This window comes from Heteronotia binoei, chromosome 10 (assembly GCF_032191835.1).
Source record: "Heteronotia binoei isolate CCM8104 ecotype False Entrance Well chromosome 10, APGP_CSIRO_Hbin_v1, whole genome shotgun sequence".
Taxonomy (NCBI): domain Eukaryota; kingdom Metazoa; phylum Chordata; class Lepidosauria; order Squamata; family Gekkonidae; genus Heteronotia; species Heteronotia binoei.
In genome coordinates, this window is record NC_083232.1 from 30,004,766 (window position 1) to 30,028,393 (window position 23,628).

Here is a 23,628-nt window from a genome sequence, read left to right on the forward strand (position 1 = left end):
AACATTTCGTTGTGTCTTAGCAGCATATTAAACATATTGCGATATAGCCCTGACCTGGATAGTCCTGGCAAGCCCAATCTCATCAAAGGTCAGAAGGTAAGCAGGGCTGACCCTGGCAAGTACTTGGGAGGGAGACCTCCAAGGAATACCAGGGCTGAGAGGCAGTGGTAGGCCTATCAAGCCAGCTCTCTGAAAAATGTCCTAGTCCCACTAGGGGTCACTGGAAATCTCAACGACTTCCGAGCACACAAACACATATAGATACAGAGACACACACAGTATTTATATAGTACTGAAAGCATACACAGGTTTATCAAAGGTTCAGCAACAGATGCCAATTGTAGTTCAAACATGCAAAGATTAAGCGTAAACCCAAAGAGAATGCTTTTATTGACACATGGAAGCATGATTTCTTTTTTCCCCACCCCTGCCTGTAAGGGAAAGTAAGAACTGCTGTAATTATATAGAAAATTAGTCTCTGCAGTATTGGAAGCTGGCACAGTACAATAGCTATAGTACAATAGCTGCAGTTCCCTTCCCATGAATACACTGGGAAAGGTCTTGGCCAAACAGTTTCTCAGGGATTGTTTTCCATCTGTAAAAGGAAAGGAATGTTATGCACCACAGGATCACTGTAAGGAGTAACTAAGTATGGTAAACACTACTATGGATTATTATGCTACCTAATTAATATTAATATCATTACTATTTATTAACACCACCTTCTGCGGAGTGGATTCAGAGTTCTTCTCTACAGGTTTCTTCAGCTCAGTCCAATCAAGAAACTTTTCTTTAAATAATATTGTCTCGTTGTGTTCTGTGAGCCTCCCAAAAATAGCCCAGTCTGGTCGCCCTTGTCCTTTTCTGCATTAACAAAAAACACAGAAGAAAATCCAACATCAATTAACATAATACTTTGCTAAATAGCCTGAAAAGGAAGCTTGAAATATTTATTTTCCTACTACATTTCCTGTCTTTCTTAAGCTGGCAAAAGATTTATATATTCCACAGCAGTGGCCAACTTGTCCCACAAAACCATGGAAAGTCTACAATTAATTCAAATCCCTAAACCCTCAACAGTGAGGAGAGTAAATTCAGAGGAGAAGAAATCTGGCATGCAAGTTCACAGGTGTTGATACCTTGGGATAAGGGGATTGCATTCCCCAGGATCCAGAGGATTGATATCGCAGTTAGCATAGTCAAAAGTACCATTCCACAAGTGTTTGGCCAGTTGGAATGCCACTTTCCTTTGTGCCAGTGTGACCTCTTTTCCATGCCAAACATAGACTTCACTGCCAAAATCAAACACCAAGACCTGAAAGGGGGAAATACAATGTAGTCATTCATTCTGCAGCAAAAGGCAGGGAATGGATGGATGGCAGGAAAAAATGCTGGGTGGAATCCTGAGCTCCATATAACACCACTGAGTGAGTTAAAATGTTGCTTACAATAAAACACCAGCAATAGTGTGGAGAAAGCCAATTCAGCTGTAGTTGTGGGCCATCAAAGAGTTTAGACATGGCCAGTAGAGACAATATATGTAACATTCTTTTGTATGAATAAAGTTCCCCTCCTCCCACCCAAGTAATACTCCCTCTAAGCTGTGGAGTCCTGTGAGCAAAAATTCTACTTTGTGAGCTACTGGCATTAAATTTGTGAGCTAGTGTATAAATTAGTTTGCTCTGGAGCCATTTTTCCTGAGCTAAGACAAAAACATGTGAAACGGAGGCTAAAAAACTGTGAGCTAGCTCACACTAACTCAGCTTAGAGGAAACACTGCCCCCAAGTAAGAAAACTGATAATCAGGCTTTGTTCAAGTGCTTCAGACTGAACATCGTCATCTGAAAGTACTTTGTGGACTGCATATATTGGAAACATGCAAGGCAGGTTTATGAAAAGCTGGGATTGACTCTGCTAATGGGAAAGTTTGCTCATATTGAATTTTAATTATTGCTCCTACTGAATTACACTTTTCAGTTGCTTCAGGCATTCCAGCACATTTGGCTGTTAGTAGGCCTGCTGTGAAAGAGCAGGTACTCTGAGCAAGATTCAAGTCCAGTAGCACTTTAAAGACCAACAAGATTCCCAGAGTATAAAGCTCTCGAGAGTCAAAACTTCCCTTCATCGACTGCAGACTAACACATCTACCCATTGGACACTACTCTGCACCTGTAAAGAATCCTCCATTGTTGCTCTGCCTTGAAATCTGATATTCACCATTTTAGGTACAAAAATTTCTTATGGAAAGTTGCCTGGGTGCTGCCAAGCCTGAATCTCCTCAAGGGATGGGCAGCAAACCACAGTGTGACTGACAGCAGTGCAGAACAATATTGGGGAGGGACGGTGGCTCAGTGGTACTTGGTACTCAGTTCTTGGTAAGCAGAAGGTCCCAGGTTCAATCTCCAGCATCTCAAACTAAAAAGGGTCCAGGCCAAGTAGGTGTAGAAAACCTCAGCTTGAGACCCTGGAGAGCCGCTGCCAGTCTGAGTACACAATACTGACTTTGATGACCAAGGGTCTGATTCAGCATAAGGCAGCTTCATATGTTCATATATGCAGCACTTCCACGCCTCTTCACTTCATTAGTTGTTGCTTGCTTGCTTGCACATGGGAGTGAGAGCATGTGCCTAGAACCACCCCTTTCTTTTTAATTAGGTCTTACTGAAAAGCTGTGGGTCAGCACTGCAGCATCCCCATCCATCCCAATGACTCTGCCTGGATACAAAGACCCTGCTTTGTGTGCCGCTCCCATCAGAGGATTGATAATCAGAGAAAAGCAGCATTTATTTATTCCTTGCTTTCTCTTCCCAAAAGGGCCCCTAAATGGCTTACAACATTATTCTCACCTCTTCACATTAGTCCTCACAACTGTTTATTCCGTGCCACTTGCTTTGTGGGGTTTTTTGCCCACTTGCCCAGTATTTATCATCTATGGGCACATATGCAGACATCTTGTATAGGGAGCATCTGTGTCTGAACATCATCTTGGAAATTGTATTAGCTGATGTTTATATAGGTTTTAACCTGGTGTAATTATGTTTTAATTGTCTTATATTTATTGTTCATGTTCATCATTGTAACCTGCCCCGAGCCCTGCTGTGCAGGGGAGGGAGGGCTAGAAATCTAATTAAATAAATAAACAAACCACCATCCTATGAGGCAGGTTGTTGGGCTGAGAGAACACAACTGCCCCTAAAAACGACTCTTTTATCTTGTTTCCCACCGACTCTCCATGACAGGATGGGGATTTGAACCTAGGTCTCCCAAGTCCTAATCTGATACCATGGTAACTCCAGTTCCATATGTCCACAGAGTGCTGGGAAGCTTCTTGACAATGCGTCTAGCCCCGTGATGTCCCCTCAGTTTGGTGGTGCCTCTCTGAGCTTTCAGCCTATGCCCATTTCAAGCCCTCCATTTTAACAAGAAATGCTAGGGATGCTACACACCCGTAACAGTCTCTTCCATTAAATTATGCTCCCTGATGTACAAAGCCTTTGAGCCCTGGGCTGGGCCTTACTCTGGGCTTAGAGAAGAAAAGAATCTGGGAAACAAGATAAAAGAGTAGTTTTTAGGTACACCAGAGCTGGCACAGAACTTCAAAATGCTACTTACGGTACCTCTTTTGAATTTAACAGTGTGCACTTTGGCATCTTTCCCCAGTAGTCGTCATCAGGGATGAGTCTATCATCCACCAGCCGGTATATGCAATTGGTTTCTATTATTGCAGCTTCATACATTTCATCTTCTTCAGGTCTTCCAGCAGCTGAAAACAAGAAGACAAAACAAAAATGTATAAATGTCACAGTGCTCCGGCCAAGGCTGATTTGATAATTTCCTTAGAAGACTAAGATAACACAAGCTCCTTACTCTGGTAACTTGTCTGGCCACCAAGGAGTTTCCAGAATTCTTTGGCTGCGTGGGTATGAGTATTGATGCCTTCCTCTATGTTCTGCACATAAGGCGCTCGGCAGCCAAGTTCCCTCTTTGTCTGAATTAATGTTGCAAGTTCCGAAGCCTAAGAAGCATAAAATGAGTGGATCAAGGAGGCTTATGCCACTGCTGTTTAGAAGATGGCACCGATTCCTCTCTTGTCCTGTTATTTCCATGAACTGATTTTGAACAATGAAATTGTGTAACACACAAACAACTTTTGTTTGCACTTAAACCATTTATTGCGTTTAACACAAAAGGCAACAGAATATGCCTTTTCTGCCTGAACTACTTTTTGAATAAAAGGCAAACTAAATGACATCCATTTATCTAAATACAATGGATTAAAAAAAGCCCTCGTGTTCTTTCAGATTCCACTCTGCATACATCTACAGCTAAATTGCTCCCGGAAACTATAATTACTCAGAAGCAGGGAAAAGGCCTGTGCTATCTCAGAGCTTTAGAAGACTCACCTTAGCTTTTTCTATAACGTTGGCAAACTCGCCTGTCCACAGGAAGCAGTAATGGGGAGTCAGCAACAGGAAACAGTCGCCGCTGTTCAGTGATGAAGCTCTTGGTTCCACTAATCTTGTTTGAACATGTCTTCTTCCTGAACAGGAAAGGGGAAAAAACTCTCGGCTAATTGCATTACTATAACTATGTACTGGAGCCAGCTTTCAGACAAAACTATTTTGAGAAAAATGACCATGACAAATGCTGCTACTCCATCCTCCCCAATGTCATTTAATATTAAAAGTCATTTTAGGGTAAGAAGGTTTGTTGAAATGAGGAATGAAGCTATTTGCTACAGAATTGTTCTAGCTGCTTTGTCTTGCTCTTAGTATGCTGCTTCGAGTCTCCATGAAGGGAAGAGAGGTGGGATGTAAATATTTAAACAAACACACCCTTGTCCCATTTTGAGGCTGAGATAACGGGGGAACACAATGTCATGACAGCACTTACTTGTTTAAAATTCACACCAATACTTTAATTCCTTCTAGACCAGATTAGCCAATATCAAATTTTTAGACTGGCAAGAAATGACAAAGGTGCCAGAAAGAACAGCAACCAATTTCTCTCAATTTTTTTCTATGGGCTCAAAAGGTACACACAGACCTTTCTTCATTACAACATCATGAACCAGGATGTTCTGTGCATCTAAAAGGCTCTGGATTTTAGTGGCATTTGCAGCATTTTTGGAGTGAAATATGTGACAGCAATTTACATTGGCACTGCAAAGCTAGTTGTCAAAGGCACCACTGTTGAAACCACTGGAGCATAAAGCTATAGCAGTCAGAAACATCATGCCTCTCTTTTCTTTGCTTCACACACAACAGTGTGCCAGTGATTTGCTTGCATGCTATGGCTGGAAGGAAAAGAGGTGCTGGTGCTGATACATAAATGCTTGTGCAACAGTTAAAACACTGATGGACACATGAAGTTGTCTTACTCTGAATCACACCACGGGTCAATCACAGTCGGTATTGTCTATTTAGATTGGCAGCGGCTCTCTAGAGGCTCAGGCAGAGGTCTTTCACATCCCTTACTACCTGATCCTTTTAACTGGAGATGCTAGGGATTGAACCTGGGACCTTCTGCATGCCAAGCAGATCCCTGGCCCCTGCTCAATATATACAACAGGCGACTTCTAAAGAGTCTCATGCTTCTGCTCAAGGAAGTGGTTGTACAAGCTCTTGCACAAACAGATGAAACATCCCTGAATTTTGTTTCATTTTCCTCAGGCACATTCCAGTGTGCAGTATAAACAGCCCTTCCATGACTGAAAGGCAAAGTTCAAAGAAAGCAATGGTATAGATTAAAGCAACTCAAGAATCATGATGTAGTACCTACATCCTATTTCAAAGCTATATGTCAGTTTAACAGCATCCTATTTTAGGACAGTCACCAGGGTGCATGAGGAGGGAAGATTTTTTGGAGAAGAGAAAAGTTAGGAAGGGGCATCTTCTTCCTCTGACCCACCCACCACAAATTCCTTTTGCCAGCCCTCCTCCCCCCCCTTGCATAGTATGGACACAGTGCAAACAGCGGAGGTCGCTATGATCGGCCAGTCAGCATCTTCTGACCATCCCTGGCCCAAGGGACGTCCGGCTTGCCTCGACCAGGGCCAGGGCTTTCTCGGCTCTGGCCCCGACCTGGTGGAACCAGCTCCCGGTGGAGGTTCGGGCCCTCCGGGATTTGCTACCATTCCAGAGGGACTGTAAGACAGAGCTGTTCCACCGGGCCTATGGCTGAGGCAGACAGGTGTCCTATCATTTAAATGGGCCCCCTGCATGGATTGCACTGTACTGATTCACCGTGTTGATTCTCTGAGACCAACATAGCTGGGATTGAACATCTAGGTTGGGACAAGGATGCCTAATCGATCTGCTTAGGCCGCCTCACCTAATGTGAGTCATGGCTAAATTGTTTAATTTTTTAACTGTTTTAATTGTTTTAAATTGGTTTGATTGTTCTACTATGCTGGAAGCTGCCCTGAGCCCATTATGGGAAAGGGCAGCCTATAAATCAACAGAAATAAATAATAAAGTTTCAATATTGTTTAATTCACTTGAGGAGGATTAACCAGGTGATTAACAGAGCAATCCTGTGCAGGGTTACTACAGTCTATGCCCATTCATTTCAATGAGCTCAGGCTGGAATAAATTTGTTTAGGATTGCACTGCTAATCTACTGAAATGAATGGGATTTTACAGTGCTCCAACTGTCTGGATCATGACCCATTGATTTTGTATACATTATATTCTCAGCTTATTAAAAGAGACCATGTACTACTCTTTAATAGCTCTTTCACCTACCTTTTACCTGCAAGAGCATCAGCTTCTTGTATGGCACAGCACTGTTGTTTGAGTTCTGTTCTGTTAGATTGACACTACGTAGGCTAACACTGCTGAAGTTCTCCTTACTTGCTAAGCCAGCAAGCGCTACTTCTGAGAAATGTGAGTTTGCAGACACTTAGGACAAACAAAGTAAAAAAGGAAAGACAGAAAGGGAAAAAAGGAAGGGAAAAGAAAAAAAGCCACACACATACACACAGAACAAAAAAACCACGTTATGCTTTGCTTCCATATTTTATTTAAGTTTTTCTCATGCACGGCTCATTTTCAGCTTTTTTTGTTGTTGCTGCTGAAAGAGACAACAAAAAAACAGGTTGAGCTCATTTTACTTGCTAGTCCAAAGATCCTGGTATTTCCAGGAGGCAAATGTCAAGGGTACAATTAAACCATTTTATATTTGAAGGTTTTTTCCCCCTTAATGACATTAAGGCAGCAAAGTCCAAGTAGCTAATACCTTGTCCAGACAAAACATAGGTTTTTGTACAGGAATTCCTGAGCAATTTCTTGTTACAAAGGACCCAGAGGTATTATCAGTGTTATTTCAGTAAAAATCACATTTTTTCCATCAGCCAAATTGCAATAGTTGTGGTCAACCGGAAAAGGGGGAAATTCTTCCTAACTAAATACATCAACCATTAGCAAGGAGTGTGTTGGAGTGTTTTCTGTTCCTATTGCACAATGACCATGCCACCGTTAGTTATGATAACCAATTTCCTTCTCTTAGGCATACCATTTTGTGAACTAAATGTATTACAGGCTAAGCACTCTCTCACTATATCAGTCTAAGACAGCGGTGCTTTTAAACTAATAAGTGTTCAATACCCACAAAACTCACAGCAACGTTCCAACCAGATCTTTCTGCTCCCCCTTACAGAGTGAAAAAGCATAGGTCTGATATAAGATCAATGCTGGTGTGAGAGTTAAAGCTACTTTTAAAACTCTTCTGCAGCAGCCTTAATGTTATCGACAGGTGTTCATATATTTGAAATTGTGTAGCAATAAAGCTGAGAGAAACTGCAGGTTTTTCTTGTACTTTGGACCTGCCAACCTTATGCAGCAAGTAATTAAGACCTCCCAAAAATGTAGAAATGAAGGTTTTAGAATTTCAGTCTGACTTCTCTGCCTTCTACAACCTACTTTCAAAGATCAGTGTTGGATGACTGAATCTGAAGAAGACACAATGCTTTACTACATGAGTAATATTTAGAAGATGGCTTCTGTTAAACAAAAAAAATAGCATTTGAACAAATGCTTCAAAACAATGGCATGATAACCAAGTTTTCTAGAAAACAAGAAATCTATGATTCATCAAGAAAGCCTGCAGAGTGCAGCCTTGTCCCTCCTGTCCAAGTGGAGAGAGGGATGGTACCCTCATCAGTGGGTGCAGGGGTGGAATTCTAGCAGGAGCTCCTTTGCATATTAGGCCACACACCCCTGATGTAGACAATCCTCCAAGAGCTTACAAGGCTCTTTTTTGTAAGCTCTTAGAGGAATGGCTACATCAGGGGTGTGTGGCCTTATATGCAAAGGAACGCCTGCTATAATTCCACCCCTGAGTGGGTGTTACTATCAGTTTCAGCACATCATATTACCTCATGGGTTAACAAAAAGAACAAGGCTATTCTAAAACACTGGTGGATAATTCAAACCATAAAGACTAGGTTTGAATTATCTTACTAGGCTGGCCAATTTGTTCTCTTAAATTCTACATCAATATTTTCCCTCTGTTGGCTGGGAAAGCCACATCTGCAATAACAGAATTATTGCTGAAACAACAAAGATGCTAGCATTCATTTCTACACAATCCTTGAGAGATCCTACGCATAGGAGTTAAAAAGCACCCCAACAATTAATACTGTATGCTACCTTAAATATATAATAGGGGAATGTGTCTAAATAAATGCACAGTGCTGACCCAAAATATCCTCATCCTGACCAAAAGGAGCATGCATATAGATTGGCCAGAACTTGCATGTGCAGAACACTTTAAAAATAGTTAAAATGTCTCTAATCAGCTTTTGGTGCGAAGGATATTGAATCCAATCTCCAAATCTCCCTCCTGAAGAGGTGATGGGTAGAATTTTGACTTTCTAAAAAAAAGCTCAGCATGGAATCCAGATGTTGACTGCAGTTGGGAGCCACACTGACAGTGCATGTGGATATGTACACAGACGCTTGGTTCTGCATGTGTAGCACCTGCACCTCTGACTAGATCCGGGTGCCCATTCACTATAAAAGCCCCAAAACAGCTGTTTTGACATCTATCATCACCAGCCCTGCAATATTGTGACTGTCTAATAGCAATGAACACTGCAGCAGTGTGCAAATTCTGCCATGCAGATAATGGGATGGAGAGATGTTTGAGTCCCATCCTTCCTATCTGAACCAACTGGAAGAGGATGACAGGCTCTGAAGCAGCACCCAGAGTATATTCTACAGGAGATGGGTAATTGGCAGTATGTTGTTAACCCATCATTAAAGACACATCAAGAATTCCAAAAGTGTTACATTACCGTTGCTTGTAGGCAGCTCTAGGGCCTCCAACTTACTTTTTTCAACTTTCATCCGTTTTGACTCCATGAAGGCAACATTCAGCCTCTGCTCTGTGTACTCATGCAGAATGTCCTCTCTTGCCGCCAGCAATTTCAAGGGGTTTCTGGAAGCCTGGACTCTCCTCATGGGCCTTACTGCACGCTTGTGCTCGGCTACTGAAGAAATTAACCTGAGAAGCAGAAGCAGCTGTGACGGACTGCCCTTTAAAAGATCATAAGTGCTGTTTTTGTCATGGATTGTGAAGGGTTAATGCCTCACAGAGCCAGGGAGCCTTAAGTGACAGGCTGCTCCAAGGAATCTGTTTGGTTAACATGAGTTGAGCAGTGAGAGACTTCGGAACTGAATGCTGAGGAGAATGCTGACTGTTCAGTCTGAGTCTAGCCCTGATGGAGGAGAGTTGGGTGCTGACTGAGTCTGTGTGCAGCCCTGACGGAGAGCAGTTTAACACAGAGAACTGGGAAGGTTAGCAAGGAGGAGTGGGTTAGCAAGAAGAAGATGATATTGGGTTTATATCCCGCCCTCCACTCCGAAGAGTCTCAGAGCGGCTCACAATCTCCTTTACCTTCCTTCCCCACAACAGAAACCCTGTGAGGTGGGTGGGGCTGGAGAGGGCTGTCACAGCAGCTGCCCTTTCAAGGACAACCTCTGCCAGAGCTATGGCTGACCCAAGGCCATGCTAGCAGGTGCAAGTGGAAGAGTGGGGAATCAAACCTGGTTCTCCCAGAAAAGAGTCCGCACACTTAACCACTACACCAAACTGGCAAGGAAGAGGAGATTGGATTTATACCTCACCTTTCAGTCACAGTTTCGAGTGGCTAACAATCCCCTTCCCTTCCTCTCTCCACAACAGACACCCTGTGAGTTAAGAGGGGCTGAGAGAACTCTGAAAGAACTGCTCTTGAGAGAACTGTGGCTGACCCAGGATCACTCAGTAGCTGCAAGTGGAGGAGTGAGGAATCAAACCCAGTTCACCCATAATAGCGTCGATAAACTTAACCACTACATGAAACTGCTGGGTGAAGCCTGCTGGATGACCTTGGACCACAGTTCTCTCAGACCTCTCTCAGCCCCACCTCCCTCACAAGGTTCCTGTTGTGGGGAGAGGAAGGGAAGGTGATTGTAAGCCATTTTGTCACTCCTTAAAGTATGGAAAAGTGAGGCATAAAAAACTACTCTTCTTATTTTATTTCCCCAGGCCTGTGAACTCTACTAAAGGAGAACCATTCAGTTCAACAAGAAACTAATGTAAGTCAGCCTTGCCTGGCACAATATGTCTGCAGTGCAGGGGGAAGGAACTTCCCTATGGCAGAGGATGCGATACATTTGAGTTCTCAAAATTAGTAGCTTTGCACTCAAAGGTCAGTTCCCAAAAACCCAAGATCAGTTCCAAAAAAACCCAAAAGAAGGCATGTTCAAAGTAAAAAGAGGCTCACTTTGGGGCATCAGGATCAAAGATGGCATCAAAGTCCTCATCCAGCTCCAAAGGCAGGGCAGAAGTGGGGTAATCCGCATGGCGATAAAATTTGGAAAATGTTTCCTCATCATCCAGTTTCATCACTTCTTTCACTGACTTTCCTGTGACTGTCAACATCGTCTCCTGCATCCCACCAACTACGGATACAAATAAATACTCTGTAAACAGTCTCAGAAGTATCTGGGATTTTAATGGCTTTCTCAAAACAAGTGGAAGACGGGTTTTAATTTTAGAGTTTCCCTGTAAAACGCCCTCTGCTATTTCCCACTAGAGGCAGATGGGCACATTCAATAACCCTTAGTAGCCTACTTTGTTGCAGCTATATCAAAGGGCCCATTTACTGGCTTAAAGAAAAGATGTATTTATTTTTAAACACATTTGCTGTAAGTTTAATATGTAATAATAAGCAACAGTTCACATCAGCAGACCTGTAATATTGAATACAAATACAGATTCATAGTATCATAGAGCTGGAAAGTACCTGCAGGGTCATCTAGTCCAGCTCCCTGCTCAATGCAGGAAATTCACAAATACTTCCCTCCCCCAACACCTCCAGTAACCCCCGGTCCATGCCCAGAAGATGGCAAAAAATTTCTAGGATCCCTGGCCGAACCGACCTGGAGAAAAATTGCTTCCTGGCCCCAAAGTGGCAATCAGCATTTCCCTAGTTCTGTAAGAAAGGTCCATGAGAACTAAGCACAGAAGATACAATGCAAGAAATATCAGAGAGTGAGAGACTCTATAGGCTGCAATTAATGGACTTTCCACTGGGGGTGCTGCTCCACTTTAATAACAATGCTGAAGTGCGTAGGCCACCGTAGTCACACCTGAAGACTTGGCCACCTTTTTGTAAAGATATCTTTTCTAGTGCCCATCAAATGGATGAGGTCAGGTGGGGGTTTTGCTCAGCAAGACTTTGGTCTGACCAGAGATTTGATTGGATGTTCAGATTTTTTAAAACTTTGCTATGGCAGCAGTTGCCACCACAGCACAAGGATCTTCAATGTGTGATTCTAGGTAAACTGAACCATCCATTTGGTGGCTCCACCCATCATGCTCTGTCAGAATTCCAAAGGCCCCTGCAGGCTCAAAAAAGTAGGGAACCCTTGGTCAGATGTTCTCGGGAGGTCCCTGAGTGGTGGCAGCCAACTACCAGGGTGCTTTCCAGGAAGTCTTTAGCCTAAGGGAGTTTGCTAGCAAGGAGAGGCATCTCATCCCTCCCACCCTTCCTTCATTAACAGCTATTAAAAATACAATTACAGCAGTGTGCAGATTTAGCAAACTGCCTTAATACCATGAAGTTAAAGCTCAGTTGGAACTGCAGTGTTTGACATTCAAAAGCTCATACTATGGAGGAGGGGGTGTGAGAATCCAGTGATCCAAAAAACAGCAGTGATTAAAATCTCAATACCTAACCAGCAACAATGGCCATAAACAGCATACTTCCTTCTAATTGCACGGAATGGGAATGACCATCTTGAGGGCCAAACTACACATTGTATTTTCCAAACAATCAGGTGGAAAGGCACATTTTGAAACTGTATGCATACAGGAGCCTGATTCAGATTAAGTATGGAAAGAGGGGACTCAGACTTTCCTCCATACTTTTCCAAACAACCCAGGGGAGTTATTTGTCCCACACTGTAAATATAACATGTACTCAGACCACATGCAGCATCTAACAGGACAAATTGCACCCCTGGGCCATTTCAGGCTTGGGAAATGGTCAAAGCCTAAACCTGTCTCTCCTTGCCACAGTCTGATTTGAATCAGACCCACTGTGTGCTCGGTATAAACCAAGCCAAAAGTAAAAATTCAATAAATACCATATCAGTATTTATTGCTATTTTCTCAACTGGTTATCAAATGGGCTGCTGATCTGGCTATTAAAAAATGGCCACCCTGAAAAAATTTGGGATTTTTCGGGGTGGCCAGATAGCTGGTATTTAAAAGGATTACCTTCCCTTTAAACATCTTCCTGCCATTTCAGAGTTCACTCACAGCATGCCTTTTCCCAAGCCACACTGCAAGTGAACTCCAAGTGGAGAGTTCTCCAATATACCCTATGTCCCCATAGACTATAATGGAGAATTGATCCAAAAAAATCTGGGTCTTGGGGTGGGGGGCTGCTTTTTTGAGGTAGAGGAAGAGTGAACTCCAAAGCGGTGGAACGAAGTTTGAGTCCAACGGCAACTTTAAGACCAGCAAAGTTTCATTCAATGTATAAGCTTTTGTGTGCACACATGCTTTCAGAGTTCACTCGCAGCTTTGGAGAAGGCATTTAAGGAGACTGCATTCCTTGTAAATGCCTTTCCCCCCTCCATTAGAAACAATGGAGGATAAGGGCACCTTCTTCTGAGGCTCAAAGAATTAGACCCCCTGGTCCAATCTTTTTGAAACTGGGGAGGGGGTTTGAGGCAACAGCAGCTATGCTGCAAATTTGCGCCTCTACTTAAAAAAATAGCCCTCTTCCAAGGCCCCGATACCCTCAGCTCAATTTTTCATTATAGCCTATGGGGACCAAAAAATTCAGTCATCCCAAATACCATACTGATATTGGGATTTGGAAATACCAGGGTTTTTTGGGGGGGGGGGGGGGCAATAAACCAAGACTGAAAAATATTGTGGGGTTTTGTATTTGTGTGTGCATGCACACCTCTATTTTCTAACTGACCCAGATAAAACAAAATGTGTAGTTAGACAATGAATCAATAGTTAACCAGAAATGAACAACTGCATCCCTATAAACAATCCTGTAAGTTTTCCTTGAAAAGGATCAAGTCTTAACTCATGTATACTTTTAAAAAATGTATCTTGCACTTTAATTTCTACCCCTTTTTTGTTATGCACATTTGGTGGGATGCAGTGAATAATTCAAGTATATGTTTGCGACTTGGTACTATAAATGCTGTGATCCTCCAAGATCTGAATCTCTGACCCATGAGGAAGGTTACTGAAGCCTGCACGTGGGGGTTACTGGCGGTGTTGATGCTGTAATTATGCTCCTGGTGGTAGAGAACAGTACTATTCCCCTGCTGTCTCCAAGTAAGTGAAAACAAGTTTGCTGGTTGCCATTACGTTCTTATTACTCCAAAGCTACTGGTGTAATCGACTCATCAGAACTACACAAAAGTAAGAACAAACAAGCAACAGATAAAACTAAAAACAGCAACTGCTTTGCTGAAACGTGTTACAAACCTTTGCTGTTCAGCCTTCCCAAGAAAGTCTCCAGTTTATCCAACTTCATGTCTGATTCTAACTGCATATCTGGCCTAGCTTCAATTTCTAGGCAAAAGGAGAATGAAGGCAATCATTGTGTTGTTTTTTTCAACCAAAGAGTCATAACCGAACATATCCATTTTGCACATTTCTAACTGCCCACCTTCCAGGGGTTTGGAGACTGGCGTTGTGGACTTCAGCCTGCTGCTGAAAGGAGATGCTGCTGGAGTTATGGCAGTGGGACTAGCTAAGCCTGTAAAAACAGAAGAGATTTCTTCATGTGACACAAGGTTGCTTTACTTCTACCAAATACATTGGTCTAAAACTTTTACATGGGAATCTCTCCTTATACCAGGGGACACTCTCCCGCCCCTCCCCATGGTGCCTGCCAAAACCTTTCCTGGAACCTGCCAACTGTTTCATAAAGCAGGTGCAGCCAGGTGGTATACAAAATTTTTAAATGTTGTTTTGGCAGCAGATGCTGGCAGGGCACCAGGAACTTCATTGTGTGTCTGAGGAAGTGTGTTCATTTTAAAAGCATGATCTTAAACAGCTTTTGCCTGAAATGTTAAAGAGTTATTGTTAGAGTTATGTGCAACCTCAGTCCTTGGCAATTTTTGGTTGGTTCCATCTTCTGTGGCAGCCATTTTTTGGTTGCCCCCTGGCACCCTGCATCAGAATTCTGCAAGTTCAAAAAGCCTGGAATCCCTGCCTTAGACTACTACATTCATACAGCGTGAGCATCCTCATTCATAACCACAGATGCAGCATTTTTAGCCACTCACAAAAGATTGGGCTGGCACTATGTTCTGCAAGGGACTCATAAGCCTGTCATGTTATTTTCCTCTACATAATCTGCATTTACTGCAAGCCAATGCTATGTAGTGGTTAGAATACTAGACTGGGGCCGGGGAGGCCTGCTGGATCAGACCAACAGTTCATCTTGTCCAGCATCCTGTTTCATACAGTGGCCAACTGGTTGCCCCAAAGTGCTGACAAGCCGAGCATGGTGTGCTCCTTCACCTTGAGGCAGATTAGAGAACTTGGAAGCTTCAACATAGATAAATGGAGATCATTGTGGAGGGGGTCGGAGAGGGAAGAAACCTTTCCCTTGCCTATTATATACTCAGAAGAAATAAGGAATTTCTAGCTATAGTAATAATTATATATAATGGTAAACCCTCAGAAGCGTGTTCATGGGCAAAGTGCATAGTATGCTCCAGCATAATCAAATCAACACCACCCTATAGCGTATCATCGTTTTTCAAACTCGCTTCCTTCACAGAACTCTTTCCCCATCAATTTCTCTGATGAGAAATTATGAATCTATACTACAAGTGTTCAGAGGATTGTGTTGCACTTTCAGTACATTCACACTGTTCATGAAACTAGAGGATATACACATGATTGCATCCAACACCGCCATTCTCCTGTGTGTTGTGTAGGAAGGTCGGGAGTTGGAGGTATACTGTCTTGACTGTCTACCATTTCCAGTCTATCTGAAGAGTTTCCAAGGAGCCCTAAGGTTCCCCAGAATATGAACATATGAAGCTGTGTTATACTGAATCAGACCCTCAAGTCCATCAAAGTCAGTATTGTCTACTCAGACTGGCAGCAGCTCTCCAGGGTCTCAAGCTGAGGTTTTTCACTCCTATTTGTCTGGACCCTTTTTAGTTGGAGATGCCAGGGATTGAACCTGGGACCTTCTGCTTACCAAGCAGATGCTCTGCCACTGAGCCACCATCTCTCCTCAAATGCAGCTTGAAAACCACTATTCAGGGAAAATATAGGTCAAGAGCATCGAATATTAATACCTGCAGAATATGATCACCATAGAAAAGTTTAAGCAGCCACCTATGTACTAGCCAATGTGATGCAGTGGTTAGTGTCTAACTAGGACTGGGGAGAGCTGGTTTCCAATCCCCACTCAGCCACGAACCTCACCTTGAGCCAATCACACATTCTCTAAGCTTAAGCTATCATGCAGGTTGTTGTGGGGATAAAAAGGAGGAGAGAAGTTGAGCTATGTATACTGTGCTGAGGTCAAAATGTAGCAATGGAGCAGCAGATAAAATTCTAAATGGAATAGATAGTTATTGCACCAATGAAAGGGCCATGATGTTGACACGTAAAACCTTTACCACACACATACAGTCCCTGCAATTCCAAACCTGGACTGCATTCACACATTGAGGAATCTGGTCTAACCCTTGTGCTAGAGGAATCTTTTGCAGCTGTTTTGGCTTGTCCACACAGAAACATCCAGTTGCAAACAATTGCTATAGCAAACCTAGTGAAATAGCCAATGAGATATGGCTTCAGGCCTGATTTTCATTTCAAACCCATGCCTGGAACACCCTGACCTTTTAAAATCCAAGGTGATTCCCCCCCCCCCGCCCCCCACCTTGAGAAGAACACTTCTACCTAAAATCAAAACAAGTATCCAAACACAGCAAATAGAAAAGCAGTTCTGAAAACCAAACAGGTCAAGTATTGGTTCAGTATCTTAACAAGGTGTGACCAGAGCCCAGGTTTATCACTAGCAGTCAAGTCTTAGAGAAACAGACAAACTTCCAAGGAAGAGGGCAATCAAGCTGCACATATCAGAGAGAGAGAGAGAGAGGCCAAGCACAGCATCAGTTTAAAACCAGCTGCTGTTAGAGAGTGCTAAACACTTTTGCAATTAACATAGCAAACTCCAGGAACTGGAGAAACTGAATGTTGCTGGGCAAATCCTCCTGTGATCATTTATAACTCATTTTTAAAATATAGACATAAAACTCAGAACCAATGGCTAAAGAATTTCTTTACAGACCTTTTTTGACCATTCTGCCAGCCACAGTGAACTGTGTTGAGTCATTGGCTGCTCCTTTCCCCTTTGCTTTCCAAGCTTCTTCACGGACGCTGATCAGGTGCTTTCTTTCTTCTATTGTCATCTGACTTTCAGAGCTATCTGACATCCTCTGTAGTGTTTTATAAAAAAAAAAAAAACCCAAGAAGTGTAGTTTATAAACACCATACAATACCACAATAGTGACGACGATTATACACCCCCAAACCTTCCCTAAACACAGACATGCTCATACACCACTTTTAGCCTTTAAAAACTACTGAATGTTTTAGCTGATTTAACACACACACTCCTTTCTGCCCCCTCCTTCCTATTTTGGTACCTTGTAGCTATTGTTAGCTGACATTTTACTGTCTCTGGTCTAGCCAATCATGTTTATTACAGTTGGAAAACTTAATGTAGTACAATACAATTTACCTACCTTTTTAAAGGCTTGTCAATAAGGCAGCAACATAGGTAGCTGATTCTGTATTGAAGACTTTATTTTGCTCCTCTAATCTCTTCTATAAGAAGCAGTTTCCAACACATGCAAAGTTCACAGTTGTGTGAAAGAAAGTCGGCTCTGTGACCTTCTGCCTCTATGAGCACCTTGGAAGCATCCTGGTTTTGCTAAGAGTATCATCTTGCTACTTTAAATATCTTTTCCCTCAAGCTGCTTATAATGCTGTGGGTTACCTCTCCTGTCAGAAACTCTTCCTATGTTGCTTGCAAAAGCTGCAACAGAGAGGAGCAGCTGCAAGCCAGAGGCACCTCAGCATCACAACACCACCTAAGAACGGGTACAATAAAAAAAAAGGGGGGGGGGAGAGCTCAACTTGCACTATTACATTCCCTGCTAGCTACATTAGAGGATCGGCTTCTCTAGGCAGCTATATTTAGAGGCTCACAAGCAGTCTGCATTTGTTTTGTGTGTAACTGATAGGATATGGCAGCAGATCAGTTTATGGGCCACTGCAGTGTGGCAACAGAGGTGAATGGTACTTCCAGGGTGACACACGTATCCTGCTTCCCCTGCCGGTTTCAACCGGCATTCTCATGCCAAGAATTAATTCTTCCAGCCTTATTTCATGTGTATGTGAGCCCAAGGTTCACCATATATATGTTGCTATCAGTACTATCATGAAATCGGTGCATTAACTAAATGGTAACTCAGTGCAATATCATAACTTTCCAGGGAGCCAGTTCTTTCTTCAGCTGTTGGCCAATCTGTGAGAATTTAACTCTGCTCCTGTTTCTTCCCTTTCACATCAGCAACGGGGGCACATACAAGAGTTGTCACAACACACAAAGCCCCCAGAAAACAAATTCCACACAAGACTGTACCGATGCTACAGTTAAAGATGCTGCTTTGTAAACAGTCATCAGTCAAAGAATGAATGCGAAGACTGTTACAAAAAATGTAGGGCTGTTCTCTTCAAGCATTTGATATCACTCTCTTTCTAGCTAGGTTAAGTCAATAGCTGCACTTGGCAAGCATTCTCTCCACTAAGCATCAAGTTGTTCTGGACTGATTTGGCATTATAAGAAAGTCCTTAATTACCCTGAAGAATATCTGGAATAAGTACTTGCCAGGGTCAAAATACTCACATTTTCTGAACTAGTGGCTCAGGTCAACCCTTGCCTATCAAGAAGTAAGGGTCTCATGAGCTGGGCTTTTTTTTTTCCTCTTTCAGAAAAAGAGGTGCCAGAACTCTCAAGAGGAAAATGAGGGAGAAACACACAGGCAGGGCTTTTTTCTGGGGGAACATGGTAGAATGAGTCCTGGAACCTCTTTTTGGAAATACAGTTCTCAAAAGAATATTTATAAGTTCATTAAGGGCACTCAGGCATTTCTCCTTCATTTCCCTCATGAAAGTTCCGGCACCTCTTTACCAGAAAAAAAGCCCTGAATCCAGGTGCCCCCCATGAACTTTTAATTTTTTTTTTTTTAATTTTTTTTCCATGAAGAGGTTCTGGAACTCTGTTCTGCCATGTTCAGCCAGAAAAAAGCCCTGGTCCTGAGGCCACCAGAACACATAGCAATGGTGTACCAATTTGAAGATGTCCAGAAGAGTATTTGTGTTTCCTTCTCCCTCCCTTTAAACAGGTGTACAGCTGTTTTGTGAGAAGTACAACCACAACCTGATTAAGCACTAGGATATGAGGAAGTAGTAAAAAAAAACAAAACAAAACATGCTCTGGGTCACTTTAAGAGCTAAGGAGCACTCAGAGTCCCATTTTGCTAAGTTGTAAGCATCTGCTCTAATACAAGAACATACTGGACCCCTTTTAACCGCCAGGGGTTCATAATGCAGACACATTATAAAACACAACTAGTCCAGAGAGGGAAGACCGCTAAAGAGTTACACTTATTCCTGTGGCAAACGGAACCTTCCAAGAACCAGTGCAAATAGGAAGCATAAAAAAAACACAGCTCTGGTCCATTAAACAGAGTTTGCAGGCCATTAATTCAGATAACCAGCCTACAGCTCAGTGTGTTTTGTTTATAAAGACCCAAGAGGACTTAAACAATAACAGGACTCATTTCAGCCTCAGAAGAGCAAAAGCACAGCAACATAATTTAGTGTGCAATCGTATTCTCAAATAACCCAAAGTAAAGAGTGCTCAAAGTGAAATGATCTCAGTCTACGTTTAGTCAGACTCAAGTTTAGATATGTCATGGCTGCATAAAGTATTTAATATTGTGCTTGAAGTTGAGGTATTACAGTCAGTAACAACAGAGTCCTTACAAACAAAGATAAAACCATTAATTAATGGGGCCTAATATTTGCTGCTCTGTCCCAGGATGCTTTTCCTGTAATGAAAAAGTGGAATGGTTCTTGGTTCACCTGAAAAGAAGTGTGACATCTCCTCTCCTGAGCATTAAATTAAGACAAAGGCAAGATAAACTGCATAGAATATGCAACCTCTGTTATGTCTCCTGAATAAGTCCTCATCATTTGCTTTGAGTCTTTTTGAGAAAGATGGACTGAAAATACTAGAAAATAAATATTCAGACTGGGCTTCTCCAACCCTCTGTCCTTGAAAGGAGAGGTTGCTAGTTTTAGTGCTTCAATTCAAAGATTTCTCCTCTACCAATCAGATATACACACAAGTCAGCCTTGGTTTGGTGCTCAATAAGAGGGAAAGGAAAGTTTTCTGAGAAAGCTAACCGCTCCATTAAAAAGTGATGTTGCATGTTTAGCATCTTCTAAACATGTTCATTTTACTTTTAAAAATCTATATAAATAATAAGCACTGGGGACAAGGCTGCATTTCTGAAAACATAGGAGAAGATAAATGCTTCAAAGAATAGGATGTACATAGAGGTTGAAAGGTACCCAACAGTGGAAATAAATGCAGCGGTATGCAAATTACAGTCTGCTCTTCAAGTCAAGGCAACAGTGAAAACCCTAACTAAGGGTGCTGCTTGCATGTATTTACACATCACTTTCCTGCAAATTTGACAAAGCTCTGGAATCTTGCCAAAATGAGCATCTCTATGCACTGACCATGTCCCTAACCCCAATCACAAATTAGCAATGAGTTTTCTCTCATTCCTCCCTAAGCTAAAGAAACAAGACAGCAGAGTCAACATTTCACCTTCCATCTCCAGGGGTGACGTTCAAAGACCAGGGGGCTTGGCTCTCTCAAACTAGCACTACTGACCTTAAGGGGAAAAAAAAACAGAAGGTTCAGAAAGAGAGGCAAGGCCAAGAACAGAACAGAAACATGAAGCATCCCATCCCAACTCTTAAAAAACAAACAAACCCAGAGAGAGTGCAGCTTTTGGCCTACAATGTCAATTGATGGCTTGCTTATATCAATCAGACATCCAAGGACACCACCTAGGTCTGACTGGCCATTTAAACTTAAGGGGGTGATCCCTGATGGATCATTGACCTAGATGGCTGCTGGCAGCCAGAAGCAAGCAGAGCCAAGCCACAGAAGCTCTGCTGACACTGTGGCGGCCACGCAGCTTGTATCTTGCCATGGTGCCACCAATGGGTGACAGCAGGCCTGTTGCCTCCCAGTGGCAGCAGTGCAAGAAGAGTTAATGGGTGAACCAACACCTGTCACTGGTGCCACTGGGTGGGTTTGAGCTGAGTGGTCTCTCCAGCACTGGCTCCTAATGCTATATAGGTCACACAACTGGGCTTGCTCCTGGGTCCACTTTCTAGTACCCCAAATACCATTATATCCCCAAGCTTCAGAACGTATCCTTCCCCCAGACAGTGCAATGCACAGCCTTAAACTCTGGACACTTCTCCTCCATGGCACTGCAGCAATCTGTCCGGGATTAATATGTGAACCACTGGGGATTTATGTTTTAAAGACTGACGGTAATCATGGGCCAAGTGATAATACATATATGTGCACACATTTTGGTTTCCTCTGGCCTCCTGTTTCATAAGGGATGGGAAAGCAGTGGCCACACATATAAATAGCCAATTGCTGTTTTCTGCTCCTGGGCAGATAACTCTCTTGTCTAAGCACAGATGAAAGCACCAGAATGTGTGCTACACAGCAAATACAGCAAGGAAAGGAAATAGAAATACGAGAGAAGGCTCCACCACTCCTTGCTATTAGAATGTTAAATAGTCAGGGATTAAGTAGCACACCACTTATTTCACAGATGACACTAAGAATGCATTTTTTAAAGAGTATGGCTAATGCATCCTACTACTAGGAACAAGCGATTTTACATTTAAATAAATAGCCTCTGGAAATGGGGCTAGTCAAACTGAGCAATCCACTGGGACAAACATTCTCCCGTTTCCATATTTGGGGTTGATATGAATTAATGGTTGTTAACCGATGAAGAAACTCTGATCTGGATATCCTTATCAGATCTTGGAAGCTAAGCAGGGTCAGCCCTGGCTAATATTTGGATGGCAGACCTCCAAGGAACACCAGGGCCATAACACAGAGGCAAGGTCTCTTGCTATGAAAACTCTACAGGGTCACCAGGGGTGGAATTCTGGCAGGAGCTCCTTTGCATATTAGGCCACACACCCCTGATGTAGCCAATCCTCCAAGAGCTTACAAAAAAGAGCCTTGTAAGCTCTTGGAGGATTGGCTACATCAGGGGTGTGTGGCCTAATATGCAAAGGAGCTCCTGCTAGAACTCCACCCCGAGGGTCACCATAAGTCAGCTGTGACTTGATGGCTAAAAAAAAAAAGGTGTCTGGGCTCCACTCCTGGAGGTTGTGATCTCAACTATGCTAGAAAGATGTGTGTATGGATTTCTGAAAACAAAGAAAATGATCGACAGTTAAATGTAAATAGTACCAAATGCTGTGATGCTACGATTCAAAATTCAGCCATCCTACTGAGTATCACATTGGAAAACAGCCTTAGATGTTAAAGCAACTGGGCTTTATACAGCTTAGTTCTGGTGGAGAGGAATGTGAGGAGAAGAGACCTTCTACAGACATGTCATATTGGGAGAGTGAACAAAATGGAATGCTCCGTTTTTGTTCCACTGATTTTTAGCTATTTGAAAAGGGAAGGGGAGAGAAAGAGAAAAGAATGAACGAGAAGAAAAATGGGACAGTTTTTAATATATATACACACACACACACACACACACACACACAAATGTGAATACAATACACCCTCTGTGTAATGAATGCTCAACAAATCATTGCAAGAACTGTTTAGAGTGTGCAAGATTTGCTCACCTGATTAATAGGTACAAAGGAATGAAATTTATGGGCAGCGGCTATAGCAGGAGAATAAGTAGAAGCATAGACAGGTTCCTATGGACAGGGCAGAAGCATATGAGAGAATTAGAGAGACATGGAAATGATGTGCAAGGTCATAAGGGGGAGGGAGGAGGGAGGGAGAGAGAGAACAATCACTTCCATTTACACAACAATAGGGCAGTTTTCATCCTCATCTTTCAGAATTTTGTTATTCCCTTATGCAAATAAGCCATAATAAGGAAATACACATACACTACATTTTAGTGAAGCCACTCCCATGCAATAATTAAAACTGTTAATGACAACCAAATGGTCATGTGCTCTGAAAGAAAGCCACAAGCATGACGAAGAGCATATCCGATGATCAAAGGTCCAGCAACCCATTAACCACAACGGCAATGCTTTTGGGGGCAACTGTTCAGCTTCCAATGAAAACCAAAGCTATGACCTTGGTACGTCATCACCATAAATGCGGTTGGAATTTAATACTGACCACACCCGGCGGGGGGGGGGGGGGAGCCAGGCTTACCCAAAGCTGCTTAGACATGGCATTATCATCTGTACCTCCTCCTTCTTCCTATAGGTTAAAACAAACAGGAAACATTGCAGAGAGAGATAGGAAGGCACAGCGGCAGAGAGTCGCATTCCAAGTGCCACTGCTCTCGGTCTGATTAAAACGTGCAATGGGTGCATGGCACCATATGCAAGCGGAAATCCCAACAGCAAAACAGGCTGCTAAGCCAGCAGTGCTTTCTTTACCACTGCTCTAGGCGTCAAAACTTGGCCTGAGTCATAATAGACTTGCTCTAGAGCTATCATACAGCCCTGGGAACAGCTCAATGCCAACGATCAGAAACTTCCTTTTTGCAGGAGCTCACTGATGGAATGAAACACATTTTGAGCCCCATTGGTCAATTTAGTTAACATGCCAGCGGCATAATGCTGAGCTCAGTAAATAACCTAGGACTCTAAACTGCCTAGGAAAGAAGAGCAGATATGTTTGCAAAAACAAACACACGAGAAGCCACTCAAAGACACATTTCTAATCTAGCAGAGGAC

General features: G+C 42.7%; 1 protein-coding gene across 15 annotated transcripts in view; it reads right to left on the reverse strand.

Moving 5' to 3' along the window:
• The window catches only part of SVIL (supervillin), a 122,695-nt gene that overhangs the window by 13,881 nt on the left and 85,186 nt on the right, over window positions 1–23,628 (reverse strand). For 9 of the 15 annotated variants that reach the window (XM_060248197.1, XM_060248196.1, XM_060248195.1 and 6 more), the window contains 14 exons: window positions 23,099–23,146; window positions 22,546–22,623; window positions 20,465–20,530; window positions 16,847–16,994; window positions 14,195–14,284; window positions 14,011–14,097; window positions 10,772–10,949; window positions 9,335–9,507; window positions 6,747–6,902; window positions 4,404–4,540; window positions 3,868–4,015; window positions 3,618–3,763; window positions 1,140–1,315; window positions 723–864 (listed from right to left, as the gene is read on the reverse strand). In XM_060248197.1, coding sequence (XP_060104180.1) covers window positions 723–864; window positions 1,140–1,315; window positions 3,618–3,763; window positions 3,868–4,015; window positions 4,404–4,540; window positions 6,747–6,902; window positions 9,335–9,507; window positions 10,772–10,949; window positions 14,011–14,097; window positions 14,195–14,284; window positions 16,847–16,994; window positions 20,465–20,530; window positions 22,546–22,623; window positions 23,099–23,146 — 1,773 coding nt within the window. The remainder of the gene's footprint in view (window positions 1–722; window positions 865–1,139; window positions 1,316–3,617; window positions 3,764–3,867; window positions 4,016–4,403; window positions 4,541–6,746; window positions 6,903–9,334; window positions 9,508–10,771; window positions 10,950–14,010; window positions 14,098–14,194; window positions 14,285–16,846; window positions 16,995–20,464; window positions 20,531–22,545; window positions 22,624–23,098; window positions 23,147–23,628) is intronic. The other 6 variants (XM_060248206.1, XM_060248210.1, XM_060248198.1 and 3 more) reach the window with 5 other exon arrangements.